This window comes from Pectinophora gossypiella, chromosome 6 (assembly GCF_024362695.1).
Source record: "Pectinophora gossypiella chromosome 6, ilPecGoss1.1, whole genome shotgun sequence".
Classification (NCBI taxonomy): Eukaryota; Metazoa; Arthropoda; class Insecta; order Lepidoptera; family Gelechiidae; genus Pectinophora; species Pectinophora gossypiella.
Window position 1 is genome coordinate 17,111,809 of NC_065409.1, and position 16,665 is coordinate 17,128,473.

At 36.0% G+C, this 16,665-nt stretch overlaps 1 protein-coding gene across 1 annotated transcript in view; it reads right to left on the minus strand.

The window, feature by feature from the left end:
* The window catches only part of LOC126367748 (protein tiptop-like), a 324,845-nt gene that overhangs the window by 246,637 nt on the left and 61,543 nt on the right, over window positions 1-16,665 (minus strand). The window contains exon 3 of the mRNA XM_050011462.1: window positions 12,285-12,381. Within this exon, the coding sequence (XP_049867419.1) occupies window positions 12,285-12,342 (58 nt within the window). The 5' untranslated portion in view covers window positions 12,343-12,381. The remainder of the gene's footprint in view (window positions 1-12,284; window positions 12,382-16,665) is intronic.

Below are 16,665 nucleotides of genomic sequence, written 5' to 3' on the forward strand. Positions count from 1 at the left end.
AGACACCGCTTACTTAACCTGAAGATTTGACAGCTCTGATTTTTTATAAAAGCGATCGCCTATCTGACCTGCCAACCCGCGAAGGGAAAATGACCCACCCCTCAATACCCTCTAGGTCTTAGGTATTAAAGTTAATTTAAAAGAAATACATTCAAAGGTTAAACTAACTCCTAAATATACCGTTACACTAGTCTACCCACCACCGAGTTACCCGATTGACATCAAGTCAAACCCATCAAATTTTATGTCCGCACAGACATCGCTATTCATTATAAGCTATAAATATTTAAAGGGCTATCAATTTCTATGGCTCCCAAATTTGTTCATAATTTAGTTAAAGCTTTCCGTATGTACTTATATTTATGGTCGGTGTTAGTATGAATTAACATGATTTTGAGTAAAATATTCGTTGTTCGGTGGATTACCAACCCCATCAACCCTGATGTCAGGGTTATTATTGAGCCGCCATAGGCCCCTGATATGACTCAAGAAACGACTACGTACTTACATCAGTAAGTAGTAACCAGGGCTTAACGTGCCTTCCGAAGCACGGATCATCTTATTTCAGTCATAAAAATAGTCATGGAAAGTTTCAAAGATTCAAGTACTTTTTTATTAATTAGAAGTACTCAACGAAATTCAAACCTTATAGAAATGATCCAGACAGGCGCCAATTCTACAATACCATTAATCTAACAAATTCTGAATATGTTAAGCAAATTAAATATGTAAATTCATATTATTATGTGAATTATGTCCCAATGTGAGCTACCGTTATGGACTAAATGGGTTCCGGTTAGCAAATATCAAACTTTTGGCGCCAAATATTTGATCATGGAGATATATTAGATGGAAATTCGTTGTAAATTGTTTTAAACGATTACGTTTGCGTTTAAATCGTATACGAATCGCTGTAACTAATCTTAAGAGAACAGGCGTATGTTATGCACGTTCTCTCTTTTCCACACCAGAAAACAGACATAACGTAACGTACGTCCCACTGCTGGGCACAGGCCTCCCCTCAATCAACCGGAGGGGGTATGGAGCATACTCTACGACGCTGCTCCAATGCGGGTTGGTGGAGGTGTTTTTTACGGCTAATAGCCGGGACCAACGGCTTAACGTGCCCTCCGAAGCACGGAATCATCTTACTTTTTCGGACAATCAGGTGATTCAAGCCTGAAAAGTCCTTACCAAGCAAAGGATAGTCTCACAAAGTGATTTCGACAATGTCCCCATCGGGAATCGAACCCGGACCTCCAGATCGTGAGCCTAACGATCTAACACGGAGGCTAGACCAGAAAACAGGTTGAATATAAATAGGTAAGACAATGTATATTCGAGTATTTTTTTATGCTATCTGTGTTGTCTGATGGACTAATAGTGACGAAAAAACAAAAAAATTGTTTGATAGCTACAGCGAAATAGCTGCCTGCGTATAGCTAATAAAATTCAACATGAGTACAAAATGATTCAATTGGCTTACGTCCCATATACAAATAAAACTAAGTCTTCTTCTTCTATCGTATGGGTTGTGAGGTGGATTATCAACCTCATCAACCCTGGTATCAGGGTTATTATTGAGTCCTATAAAAGACACCTGAGTAGTCACCAGGACTAACGGCTTAACGTTCGGATCTTACTTTCGGACAATCAAGTGATCAGCTTGTAATGTCCTAACCAAATTACGGATCACAATGTATTTTTGTGGTATGACCCCAACGGGATTCAAACCTAGGACCTCCGGAGCCCAACGCTCAACCACTGGACCACAGAGGTTGTTAAACTAAGTCAATACCTAAGACAATGGTGCTAATTCCTGTAAATACCATCTAATTTTATTTTAAGTTATATCTGTCATTTTCTTATTCGCCGAAAAGGAAAGGGACGGGTAATCGACAAGCATAAAATTTATGGAACACACGTCAATTTTAAGCACAAATCTAAACCAACCGTTTAAAAATTTTACGTCCGTCAATAACCCGACACAGTTAAGTAGACAGCACGTCAAACGGATTGCATACCAGGGACGTACCTTTTGATTCGCCCGGGTTATTCATTCATTTACTCATTCTTCCTAAAATTAAGAGCTGTGAATCATCCGTCCCTTTCCTTTTCGACGGATATGAAAATGACGGATATAACTTAAAATAAAATTAGGCGGTGTCTGCAGGAATCGGGGCCAATGTAAGGTTAAATGTCTTATAAAAGTCCAATAGTATAGTCACAAAAAAGCCAAAATAAAATTTCAACTTCAATCGACTTCACATATTTAAAAACAATTGCCAATAAAACGATGTAACCCATTTAAAAGAGACTCGCCACAGCAGGACAAACGTATGTAACCCATAAAATTGAGAAGATTACATCTAAGTAATAAAATGGTAAAATTATCACCTATCTACAATGTGTGAACCATATTTCATAGTGTAACTATGTTAAGAAAATAAATTCAATAAATTCGTCCGCTAGAACATCAGATTTGGAAGTTATCACTATTGTATCATGTTTGAGAGTGTTTATTAGTTCAAGAAATCAAATTAAATTAATTCTTTATGCGTTACCTAGTCTTGGTTTATTGCGGTACATGTTGAACTACACTGGATTAATGGTTAGTTATATTGAAATTGAGGAGCTCGGTGGCGCAGCGGTTAACGCGCTCGGTCTGCGATTGTTGAAGTAAAGCAACTTTCGCAAAGGCCGGTCATAGGATGGGTGACCAAAAAAAAAAGTTTTCATCTCGAGCTCCTCCGTGCTTCGGAAGGCACGTTAAGTCGTTGGTCCCGGCTGCATTAGCAGTCATTAATAACCATCAATCCGCACTGGGCCCGCGTGATGGTTTAAGGCCCGATCTCCCTATCCATCCATAGGGAAGGCCCGTGCCCCAGCAGTGGGGACGTTAATGGGCTGATGATGATGATATTGAAATTATAACTTCTTCTATCGTGTGGGTTGTGAGGCGGATTACCAACCCCATCAACCCTGGTGTCAGGGTTACTATTGAGCTGCCAAAGGCCACTGACGTGGCTCATGTAACGACTACTTACTTGCATCAATAAGTAGTAACCGGGACCAACAGCTTAACGTGCCTTCCGAAGCACGGATCATCTTACTTCCGGACAATCAGGTGATCAGCCTGTAATGTCCTAACCAAACTAAGGATCAAAGTGATTTTTGTGATTTGTCCCCACTGGGATTCGAACCCGGGACCTCCGGATCGTGAGCACACCGCTCAACCACTGGACCATGGAGGCCGTTATGGAATTAGGGGATGACCTATGAAAGTATGTATATGTATAATACCGTATACTACCGAAACCGATCTTACCTATAGTAGGATAGGGCCTAGGAAGAAGATTCCAAAAAATACCATCTGATTGGGAAAAAGAGTGCGAAAATTTACATAACTCAAGAAATAAAACCAACAAGACCTCGACAGCACGTCTTAATGCCATTTTGACTCGAGTTTCACTTAACTCGCGTTTAGCAGGATGCAAGGATTGCGTTTCGAGGCCGGTATTGTACTGACCCTCACACGATCGTATATCTACATGGATAAAATCACACCACGGAATTTCTCTTACTACGATCATAACATAACACTCGATGCTTCCAATCTCATCAAAATCTCCGTACAAATTCGCCGCGTTCTCTTCACCTGGTCTTTTGCAAATATTCTGAATTTTACTTGTGATATTATTTTTTGATATATTTTTTTTGTGATATGTTCGCATTTTATTTCCAAAGGTTAATAAGTCGCACAGTGGGCTCCTTAACCAGCGATTTTAAGAACGTAACATAAAGATTATAATTTATCAACAAATCGAACTTAACTTTGAATTATGCGTCAAGTGTATTATAATAAAATTATCGTTAACAGAATATTTATCATACCTGTAACATTCTATTAAATACATAGGTAGTAAGCACCTACTTACTTCAAAAAATATATTTCTCATCGTGTCTTTAAATCTTGACACGTAGGGCCACACAGTCGGCGACCTAGACTAGACAACATTTTTACGTCCGTTTATCGCCGAATAAACTTTACTGCGGCGCCCTAAATCTGTTATTAATGATTTACCGCGGATCGATGCAGACAGGCTGATGCCTAATCATCGGTTTTATGGCCCCACACCGTGATAAACAGCGTAATTTCGTAGAAATAGCGACGGGAGAAAAAGACAATAGGTAGTAAAATAACACTTTTTCTCAAATTACTTATAAATCGAACGTAAAATGATAGATGATACAATAAATACACAAAAGCAAGGATTGGAATTTGTATAACCTATCTGTTGCAATACAAAAAAATCTCTACGAGACTTAATAAACTGTTTTGTCGACAACATAATAGTCAAGAGAACGTAATAAAATAGAATCAAACTCATAAAGAAAGCATGAAAAAAAAATTGGACTCAATCTGAAAATGGCCGTTAAAATATTTCGCCGCCATCTTCCCGCACAGTGTGTCGCAACTTAATGAGCGCTGCCAAATCGCCTTGTAAAAGTTTACGACTGATAAAATCAGTTATAAAACTCTATGAAGCCGTAAATTTAGCGGCGATCGGACGGCGTTTAAAGGACGGGAGCTATTCCGAAGTCCATAAATCAGCCATCGGGTCGATTCGGCCCTATTCGGCTCCGATCGTAAAGATTAACTCCGCTGTCTGTTTGTAAACACTACTTTTATGCACAATCGACACATTTTTTCTGTTTTATGAAAGGTTTTACGCACTACGCCGGATAATAAAGCGGCTGTAAACCCTTGTGATTGATTTATTTACGAGTTTGACTACTGAACGCTTCTGGTTGGGTCACTGTGTTTGACATGTGTGGTCGATGCTATCGATGGCCCTAAATCTTTATCGTAATAAAAATCAATCAAGATTATATGGGAAAGTGAAAATGCCATGAGTTATTATAGATGTGGCACACTTGGCATTCACTAATTGGCCGTACATAGTTATTGACCTCAGCAGATTTAATGCACAAGCAAAGTCACACTTTGTTGTCAAAAAGAGTTAAATTTAGTTTACATAATAAATAAACGAAAACCTATTAAATATGTAAATATGTAACGTCTAACCTTCTTTAAAAATAAAGACTTAATAAAATAAATATTTTAGACAAACTAAAAAACCCATACTTAAAAAAAAAACATTTAGATACATTTATTATCTTTACATTTAAACCACTATGCAACTTTTCACTATACAAATAATCAACCAACCAATAAAACCAGACTACCCCAAACTAACCAACCTAATTCCACAACAATACCATATTGTAAATCACCAAACAATACATTCTTAACTTTAGTGTTCATTGCTAATAAAACCTTAAACACGGGAAGTCAAAGTCGGCGATAAAACAACAAAACCGTACGGAACCCCAGTTTATTGTAAGTCGACATTTTGTGGCCTAACAATTGTTTTCTCACGTACATAAAAAAGTAATAAAAATGTCTGTCGGTCAAATATGGCGGCTGAGCGTGAAGCGACGACTTCACAATCCACTATGAACTTTGTTAAAAAAGTTGTTAAGTAAATCAGTTTGTTGTTTAACAAGTTTTTACAGTCTGTTTATTCTGTTTTAGTACTTACTCATCTTCTACTAAATAATTATTATTTTTACTAATGATTGTAAAATTTGTATTCCACGTTTGAAGTAATAAGTGGTCATAACTGAGCGTGACGCTAATGCCACGTCGCCGGCAACGTCGCCGAGTTGTCAAAACGACATATATAGGAATAATTTATATGAATATGAATCGTTTGGCGACCATCGTCGGCGACGTGGGTATAACGTCTCAGTGAGCAATTTTCCTTACTCAAATTCTAGATTATACGGTGGTCAACAAAAGTGTATAGAGCACTAGGCATATTTGGCTTTAATACATAGGATGCAAGAAGTTTGTTTTTCTACCAGGGTGAGGGTCAATTCTCTATTACTCTCCTTGATGTCATATCGTGATCTTAGTTTAATTCACTACCTTCGGAACAACCTGTACAAATACTATGCCTTCTGCCATCAATGTCTTTCTGTCACCTATTTGCTTGCAATATTGTAACATAATCACACCATCAATGGCGGCTACCATCAAACTCAAATTCCCAACATAAAATTTTGAGAAAATGTAACCGAAACGTGGCCATTTAATATATTCACACAAATCACGGGACAAAGGGACGAAGAGAAAGCATTGCGTCTGTAAATCAGAGGCGCAATGGCTCATAAATTAAAACTAAACTATGCATTTTTTTCTGTTTAGGGTTCCGCTGCAAGATGGGCTGTATTATCAGGCCTACGTAATACTGTGTGTGTGTGTCTCTGGGCGACCTTCTGAAACGTAACAGATAGCCAGTTGAAATTTTCATAGAATACCTGTTGTCACTATGGTAGATTTAGCAAAAAAAAATATAAGGCCCCTCTCATACGCGAAATTTGTTATATGTCTGCTTATACATAAGCGTTAATCTTGATGTAGAGACACTTAACATCTTAAGGTCCAAATTTCTTTTAAAATTCACAAAGTTAATAAAGACCTACCTACCTTCTAAATTTTCGCATGCTTATATCTAGCGGATAATGTGATACTTAGAACATAAAACCTACCAAATGTTTACAAAACCATGAATCTTATGCGAATAAATGAAATGATTTGATTTGACAAACCCTCTGTCGGATTTTACGCCATCCCCAGAAAGACAAGCAGCTGAACGTGTTGTTTTTTTTTTCGCTCCCAGTCCAGCATAGAAGTTACACAAAACCACATAAATTCGTCATACATAAGAAGCGTCCTATAATGCCTATGTACGATCCTCTAAGGATGCTTAGCGAAGGACTCATTTACAGGGCACTTACAGAGAACAGTCCCATCCCTATAAAGATTACGGACAAAAATTATACATAAAAAGACGAGTGTATGTATATATGTAAAACACCCGATGTAGTAAATAATCCGTAACGGGGATAATGAAGATACTGCAGACAGCAGCACATTAAAAACATTCTAATACTACTGCGACAGACGACGTTAGCGGTGGGGCCACGAGCACAGCGGGCGAAAGATGATTAGTTTACTTTTAAACAAAGATTTTGTATCCAAAATAAAACATAACATAACATCACGCCTGTAGCGAAGGCACATCGAGAATCAGTGATATAAAAGGAGTCAGCATTTCATACAAAACTATATCGACGGGGAAGAAGCAAATACTCCTATCTTACATTTTTAGGCAAATCGACTTTTTGATGTAGTTCGTTGCGAAATTTAATTTTACGTTGGCTGGCAAGATCTCCGTTGTATATTTCCTACTTTTAGGGTGATTTTCGATGAATAGAAATAGCTCTTAAAATAAAGATTTTATATGTTGCAATATTTTTTATAAAAATATCTCCTTTCTACAGAAATAAATAACTCCTATCTCATGTTTTAATCGATAATAGCTCCTATCTTCAGAATCAAGCATGAGTCTTTTTGTTTAATGGAAGATGATGGAGGTTGATGGATGATGATGGGCAATGGGCATGGCACGAATGTGTCTTTGTTTCAAAAATAAGAGATGATGGACCCAAGATCTACTTTTTGGGGTGATTCGATCACTGACACTTTTCAATATTAAATTATTTTTTTCCTACGCGTGTAGCTCGAAAACGGGCGAAATATCAAAAAAATATTATGTTAACAAATTTGTAGACAATTTAATATTCTTTAAATTAATATAAAGTTATTTTCTCTAGGACGCATCGTTTTTGAGATATCAGCGAAAAACTCAAAATTGGTATCTCTGACCTACACCCATTCCGCAACACAAAACATTTTTTTAAAGACAGTTATTAATAAAAATTGTTTGACAAGTTAATTATTTGATATTGGATAACTGGGTTATTTATAATTATCTTTTTGTCAAAAAAAATCCCACAGTTTTAATTTTGGAGAGGAATTTAGAATAAAAAGTGAGAAGTAAATCGAACGACCAATACCATACAAAAATATCGATATTTTATATTTTTGTATGGTTTGGTAAACATTAAGTTACGGAAATGACACCATGTAAACGTGGGAATTTTTACTATGTTAACTCCATAAATAAGGACACATTCAGGAATGTGTTCCGGAACACATTCCGATATTTTAATAAGTATCTACTTGTTGATCTCAGTTGATTATTGACTTAATAAATATATAATTCGTACTATATTGATATTTTTTTTAAATGCCAATTAAAAAACGAAGGTGCCTACTCTATCATGATCAATAAATAATTTGTTAAACCTTGTTTAAGATCAAAGTTTATTTTCATTAAAAATGCTAAGCGTAGCACTTTCTTTAAAAAAGCTGTCATTTCAGTATTTTTTTAAAAAATACGATTATTTGTTATTATATTGCATGCTTTATAATAGTTTACAGTTAAATATTTACTAGTTAAATGTTGCGGCATTGCTTTATAATATCTCCTAACTTGAACATAATTTGAAATTCATTCAAAGCAATACATCCTATCTTACAAAATCATGTATAATTTACGTTAGTTTTATAGTTATTGTTTTTTTTAATTATTAATAGGTTTTTGAAGCTACAGTGATTAGTTTACAATGAGAAATAAGTCAAACAATAGGAATTTGAAGGATTAATTGCAAGTGGAAAAACCGTCTAACGTCAAAACTTTCGACCCAACACAGAAACCAATAGGCTCTAACTTACATTAACTTTAATTCCTCTATATATACAAAATTAATATTAGTTTAAAAAAATGTCTCTTGAAATAACAAAACTACCTTCAGAACATGACGTCGCGCTATAATTATTAACAAAAAAGTTATTCAGTTTTTTCCTCCTCCTGTAAAGTTAGGTTTGTGTAAGATAGGAGTATTTGCTTCTTCCCCGTCGATATTTAAGTTTGGCCTGAAGATGAGTCTAGAAATCGCAAAAGACAGTCGCGACTTTGACGATTTCTATTTCCTACACTGCACCACTGTGCACTGTGGTTTAGAGACGCATGATTTGGTGAAGTGATGAAACATTCAAATAATTTTTGACAGTTTCTTTTTCCTAATGCGAATGAGAACCTAATGGTTTTGGATACCTCAGAAAACACATCATTTGATATTCAAGTATCAATACCTCGTATGTGACCTAATTACATCGTCGTACGTCGCGGCCTTCGTGGCCCGCCGTCAACAACCCGCCCTGCGCTTTTACACCCATTACAACTGACAAAAACGCGTATAATAGCAAAAATAAATATTATTTATCGCTTCACGGTGGCTTAGCCCCATACAAAAAGACCTATGAGTTATTACGCAGCACTGCAACAATTTGAGTCCGCAACGCTTTTTTCTATGGTCGTAACTTTATATTTATTGCGATTTTTAGTTTTGAATATTCAGAGTTGTCACGTCACGGTCCGGGGTTCAATTAAAATTTTGGTAAGAGTGCCCCGGGTGAAGCGGCGAGGGTTCCGTGCAGGGACATAACTCGATAATATCGTGTTCTAAGACCTTGCATAAACTCGAGGAAAGCTCAAAACGGCCTGATTAGCTTGGTAATTGAAGGCACTGCTTTTGGTTAAGCGGCTATTTACATCAATGCAATCATATGTCTTCAGTTTCGTGTCTATTGGGGGTAAACAGTGAAGGGAGTATTCTAGATTTTTGTTATATGCATTAACTTTTGATAAAATTCTCGACACATTCTGTTGACGAATAAGAAGTATTAGTTCTATTTGTTAGAGCTGGAGAAATGAAAACTGATTGCGAGGTTAGTAGAATCAAATATATAAAAAAACTTATTGAATTACTGAAATTATATTTTCAAGATTAATTGTAGCGAATGAAAATATGTTAACTCAAATTATAATCACCTACATTATTATTTGGTTTGGTTTTTTTCGTGTCTTACCTACAATAGAGAAACCAATAGACACCACATAAATTGACCTACTAACCCACGACACATTGTTTTTTTTTTAAATTGTCATTTTGTGTAAGTTTTAAGTTTGATGTTTTTGTATGTTTACTGTGTGTGGCATCCTGTCATAATAATATTATTTATTTATATTTTTATAACATAAGAAATTATTGCTTTTTTATTTCGAATTCTTCCACTCAATCCCGGAGCGATTACACACAATTTTTCAATCCTTACACGGTCAATTACATTGAACAACATTAACATCACTGAACCCTAAAACACCATCGTATTTTTATAATTTAAACACAATTTCTCTTCCTATCTTCAACTATAAACCCTTCAAATAAAGCCTTTAAGATAGTTTTTAGACACGAAATATACATTTTGTATATTAATAAGTAAAGAACTGTTGAGAATACCGTGAAAAATTAACGAAGGGGCGACTCTAAACGGATTAAATAATTGTGATAAGATTGTGATGTGAACCAGGACATGTAAATGAAGCTTTAAAAGGAAAAAAAGATGTGTTTATGTGGGTAATGTGCGTGATAATTGTTCAAAAAAATATGTTAAACCAAGGTCTGGTTAAACAAGTACGTTTTTGGTTTGTTCATTGTTCGTCATAAAATTAGATTGATGAGACAAAAAATGTAACAGATAATAATTTTGCTAAGAAGACGTAACTACACTAAAATATAATGTAAATTAGCAACAAAAATACATTAAAAACGTACACAAAACAGCTTTCGATTAACAATGTATGTTATAGAGACATGATTATTTTTTCGATTTTGTTTTTATAAATTATGGTTATTTATGAATAAGATACAAGTTTAGCAAGGTAAACAGCAGAAAGCATAGAACATCTGAAGATCCTAAGAATATCACCTTAAGCTAGAATCACACATCTGCGGCGGCTTATCATGACAACATCCACATATTGAGACCGGAAAAACATATTATGTTTTTCATTAAACATAATATTATGATTATGATGCAATAGATCCAGCCAGGTCTGCAAGACAACCGCGCCGCGCGCGGCACGGCACATTATATCGAACGTTTGGACCAATAAACGACGCGGTTGTCATGCAGTCCCGGCAGCTCCTCATATGATATTATGATTGAGTTTAACCTCAAGACTCAAGACGGTCTAGAAGTGGAGGTGTTGTGACGACCTTGACCCTTACCGGAGGGACCGGCCGGAGTACGCACTGCTACTAATTATTATTAAGTTAATTTAACAAAACAATGGTGCTTATTCCTGTACACGCCATGTAATTTTATTTTAAGTTATCCCTGCCATTTTCTTATCCGCTTAAAAAGAAAGGGACGACGAATCGACAGGTTAGCCAGTCGTCATCCCGCCCTACATTGCCATTTCGTAATAAATAAATTACCCTCGACCAATGTTCTTATATTTATCGTGGAAGGTAATTTTGAACTTTTAGTAAAAGATTTACTTACTGTTTTAATATTTTTTATATATGTGACAAGTAATAGTAAATAAATACGGTTCTCTATTTTTACTCATAATTTTTTATGTAATAATTTACCATGGCATACTGTTACTTGTCCTATTATTAGTTACGCATAGTATTAATTTGTCATAACCTTTTATGCATACTTTTGAAACTCATAACTACTATAAGCATAATAATTAATGACAATAATTATACATATATAAGCATAATTATTATAAGCATAAAAACTATACTCCGAATAAGAAAAGTTTTGACACAACTGAACATTTTCGAAACTTACTTTTTCCTTGGCTACTTTTGGTTCATGATTGTGACTTTTTATATTTTTTGACACTATTTCATGCTGTTGGTCATCATTCAGTATACTTTTCGTGTGTAAGATAAACATGCTGCCGGCGTAGGGGTGGTCCAAGGGCCACCCCCGCCGCACCCTAACCTACTATTATGCTTTGTAAAAATTATGAAAAATCACTATTATTCTAAAAAAGAATTATGGATCCCTATTTATATGCGAATCAAATTTATACCAACAAATATTAGTCCAAAAATAAGTTATACCTAACCGACCAGTATTCCTAGATGTTATTATGGGAAAGTACTCTTATGCTAAAAAACGTTATGCAAAAAGGATTATGATAATTAAAATTATGACAAAAACATTTATGCATTTTAAGAGAATCCCATTAAATACATTAGTCAGTAATTCTCTTAATTCAATAATACGGAAAAATTACGTCCTTGGAATGTTGGAGATAACAATTTAAAGGTAACACTTACGTCATCATCATCAATGGGCTAGCAATGGCGGCTTGTCATAGGACTGAGTACACCTGGTTTTTTTATACCATGATTTTGTCGATATAAATGTAGTGAGTACTTACCGTTTTCGTTGGTGTTGAGCCAGCGGTAGGAGGGGCGCGGCTGCTGCTTGGAGCGCATCTCTTAGCACGGCTCGCCGGGTGGCACACGACCCCACATCTGGAACAATAGGAATGGAAATTTCAAATATACATACATACATGTTGTTTTTTTTTGCCGTGACTATTGTAGATTTGCCGCAGACGGCCATATCGAAACAATTTTTAGTTTTTTTTATATGAATTGATTCAATGTGGCCTTTTTATTTTATATATTCAAGTTTATACTAAATCAGTCATTCCCCTAACGTTTTTACGCGGTCCTACTAAACAAACCTAACCTAAAGGTATGGACAGAGAGGTGTTTGTTAATCTCAGTTTCTATCGTCATCTCCCCAGCATAATCCCGTTTCTCACAGGATCCGCTTGCCTAAACTGAAGATTTGACAGGTCCAGCTTTTTACAGAAGCGACTGCTTGTTTAACCTTCCAACCCACGAAGGGAAAACTAGCCCAATATAGGTTATGTCACATGCCTCCGAAAATGCATTTCTCGGCAATGTGGGTTTCCTCACGATGTTTTCCTTCACCGCTGAGCACGTGATAATCATTTATGTTAAACTTAGTTTCTATCTTGACAGATAACACTTCTATCCCGCGATTTTGTTTTACTATTTACATGCAATATGCTATTTCAGATCAGCATTATTTTCTATTCTAAATTCCCGGTAAAACTTTTCTCCCGGTCGCATCAACACATAATTCAGTGAATGAACACCAATCTAGAGAGTTTATCTGTAAATTCCAATTACAGTAATTTGCTATAAAATACCAAAACGATCTAGATTACTGTTGGTTCTGGAAATCGATGAGTAAATCGTAAAGAATCCCACACTTCGGGCATAAGCATCGTATAAAAATATTCCCGATAAATTAAAAAAAGTCCAACCGTCATTAATATGAGGCAAGACACGACAAGATATCGAAAACAACTTTTGAACTCGAATCGAAATGTCCAAGTTTCGACTTTAGCCCCCGACTATACGGGGGACTATTCCGGAACGCGCTCGTAAAATACTAAGATTTGTTTTATAAAGAAAAATCTGAGAACTCGAACGATATGTCACTGAATTTATGAGCGGCGAACGACGCAGGGTGACGTGTTTGGAGTGATTCGAATGAGCCTCGTAATAAATTCGATATCAAACAGACAATGTCGTAATGCGATACAGTGACGGCCGATGTCGTGATAGCACCCCGATTTATGAGCGCTGGTGCTCGATTACTCCGAATGTTTTTGATTAATTCTGTTTTGTTCGACAAGACGTATATGGCACGGGAAGGGACAATAAATAAATATCATATCTATTCAAGCCCAGTATTTAGATCTAAGTACAGGGGCTTGTTATGGGAAAATATCTTTTTAAAAACCGATCAACGCACATGCAGACGCAGAAACTAATGCTTACAATACAATACAATACAAAAACGCTTTATTGCACATATAAACACAACACTAAAAACAATTACAAATGTGACAGGAGAAGTACAATCGGCGACCTTATTGCGAAATAGCAATTTCTTCCAGGCGACCTTAGGGTGAATGAACTTGTTACATATTGGAGTCGGGGACAGTGCAATAGGTATAAGTAAATAATAATGCAATATAACATAAAACGATCTACATAAAACATAAATACATAGGCATACACATATATGCAAACATACTTATACACACATACATACAATACACGCATATACATACATAACTCATTACTTGGGTAATGTAAGCATTTTTAAATATTTAAATCAAACTTGTTTGATCTCATTACAGCTGTGAACTGACATTTATGTAGGTATAAAGTCAAGAACACACTAAAATCAAATATTTATCTGCTATGCTACGGAAAAACTGCGTGATATTCCAACGTGTAGACATCGCTCAAGAAATGATTATAGTATATTATCAAGATTGAGATGTGAATCTATTTTAATTGGAATTAACACATATTGCCACCCGTGGGAGATACGAGAAGATGAGTGTGTTTAAAAAGTTAGTAAGAACATAGCTGCTTTCCTTAGGCATGGATAACAACAGCATCACGCCTGTATCCACAAAGGGGTAGGCAGAGGTGTACCCACTCCTCGCCAGCTATGTTTAAATCCCATATGACAGGGGTGATCTGTTTGCCATTAACCGGGCGCAAATCCTGAAAACCACGTGATACAAATTACTTTTTTTTACTAGCCTGGATTGTCCCACTGCTGTGCAAAGGCCTCCCCTCTGAGTTTCCACTTCTCCGTGTCCTGGGCAATCTCTATCCAATCCATCTCAAACGCATCCAGGTCGCTTTTCCATCGCTATTACAATTACTTATAATATATTATTATGATGCAAACGTGATTCAAACTCATAAAAGCAAATTGAGTTGCTTACAGAGCCTTTTATTAAAATCAAAACCCCTTCATTTAACTGTTGTCTGAAAATCTGGACCTCAGGAGGTTATGTATAACATGCTTATAAAGAACTTTTTCTCGCTGTTTCACTTCGTCATCCTCTATGGTCCAGTTGTTGAGCGTTAAGCTTACGATCCGGAGGTCCCGGGTTCGAATCCCATATCTCAAAAATCACTTTGTGATCCCTAGTTTGGTTACGACATCACAGGCTGATCACCTAATTGTCCAAAAAGTATGATGATCCGTGCTTCGGAAGGCACGTTAAGCCGTTGATCCCGGTTACTACTTACTGATGTAAGTATGTAGTCGTTACATGAGCCATGTCAGGGGCCTTTGGCGGCTCAATTATAACCCTGACACCAGGGTTGATGAGGTTGGTAATTCACCTCACAACCCACACGATAGAAGAGAGTTGTGCCATCATTTTCTTTTTTATTCGTAAGTACTTAAAGGAATATTTTAATAACACAGCAATCGGCAGATTACGAACATATTTGCCAAATTAATCAACTGTGCCGATCATCCGTTGAACAAAATATATTTTTTCGTCAAGACTAATTTTCTCACATCATAAACCAATTTAAGCGCTATCGAACGCGGCGTTTTTTTAATCGCGTAGGAATTAACGCGACCGCCTTAACGATTATTGGTCCGGCTCCCGGCACATCAAAGGACGTGGAACATATTCCGCTAAAGCCTTATAAATCAGTCAGGCTAATGGCGGAAACGTACGGAGCCAAATAAGAAGCTGCACCGAAGCGATTTGTAACCGCTGGTCGGTGATAACTTCGTGCGTTTGGGAAAAAGCAGGAACAATATTTAGATATTTTTATGGTCATCTTATTTTAAGAAGGTTAAAATAAAATACCAAACCTTGCCGTTTAGGAACAAACTGAACTTTTATTTCGCCTTGTATTGTTATTGGTCTGAGGCTTCACTCCTTAAATCAGAGTGATTTATCTAGCAAATTATTTAATAAATACATACTTAATATTTAGTAATTTGAATGTATTTTTAAATGTATTAATCGATAAATAAATAAATAGATTAAAACATTCAACGCGATTAATCGTTATTAAGAAGTAACTCACATAATATTCTTCAAGCTTACATTATTATTCTGACATAATTATAACGCATGAAATGTGACTTGACATTGTTGTGAAAGCATTTATACGGGTATAACAACGCCGCGTGTCCGCTCACAATCCGTCGCTGTATGTCCCCGTCCGGTACAGTGTCAATAAAGAATCGTCGCTCCGATAACAGCCTTCAAGGGCACCACATAAACTCAACACTATACTGTTATTGGTGACTCGATTTATATACTTTTTTCTCCTACACTACCACACACAATTTATTAAGTGGTCCGCTGTAGGTACCTTTTGTTTTTGTCGCAAGTAGGCTTTGATTAAAAAGGAAATTTTAAGTTTTATACCGGTATTAAAATGTTGGTGAACCAGTGGGTTTAATTTAATGTGTGTCGTAAATTATCACGGTGTAACCACTGGGTAGGTATTATTCTTAGTTTCTGTAAAACAAGATCAAAATGTAAAGGTGCTCCCACACTTGCCGTTAGAAAATGTTTGTAAACATTTTATAACACCAAAACATTTACTAACAAATGTTAACAATTGTTGCATTTTGTTAGAAACTGTTACATGTTAAATTGATGGAAAATGTTTAAACATTTTATAACATCTAGTATTGGCTCGCAGTTTGGTTTCGCCTTCTGAGGGCCGAGGACGTCTACACGAAAATGGAAGATTTGCTCATAAAAAAAAATATTTATTTATTTGCTCATTTTTTTTTTACTAAAATTACTAAACATTTTCTAACATGAAAATTTATTTTAACATTTGTGATTAAATGTTTGCTAACAAATGTTTACTAACGTTATTAAACATTTTCTAACGGCAGTGTGGGAGCACCATTATGTACAAAATCTC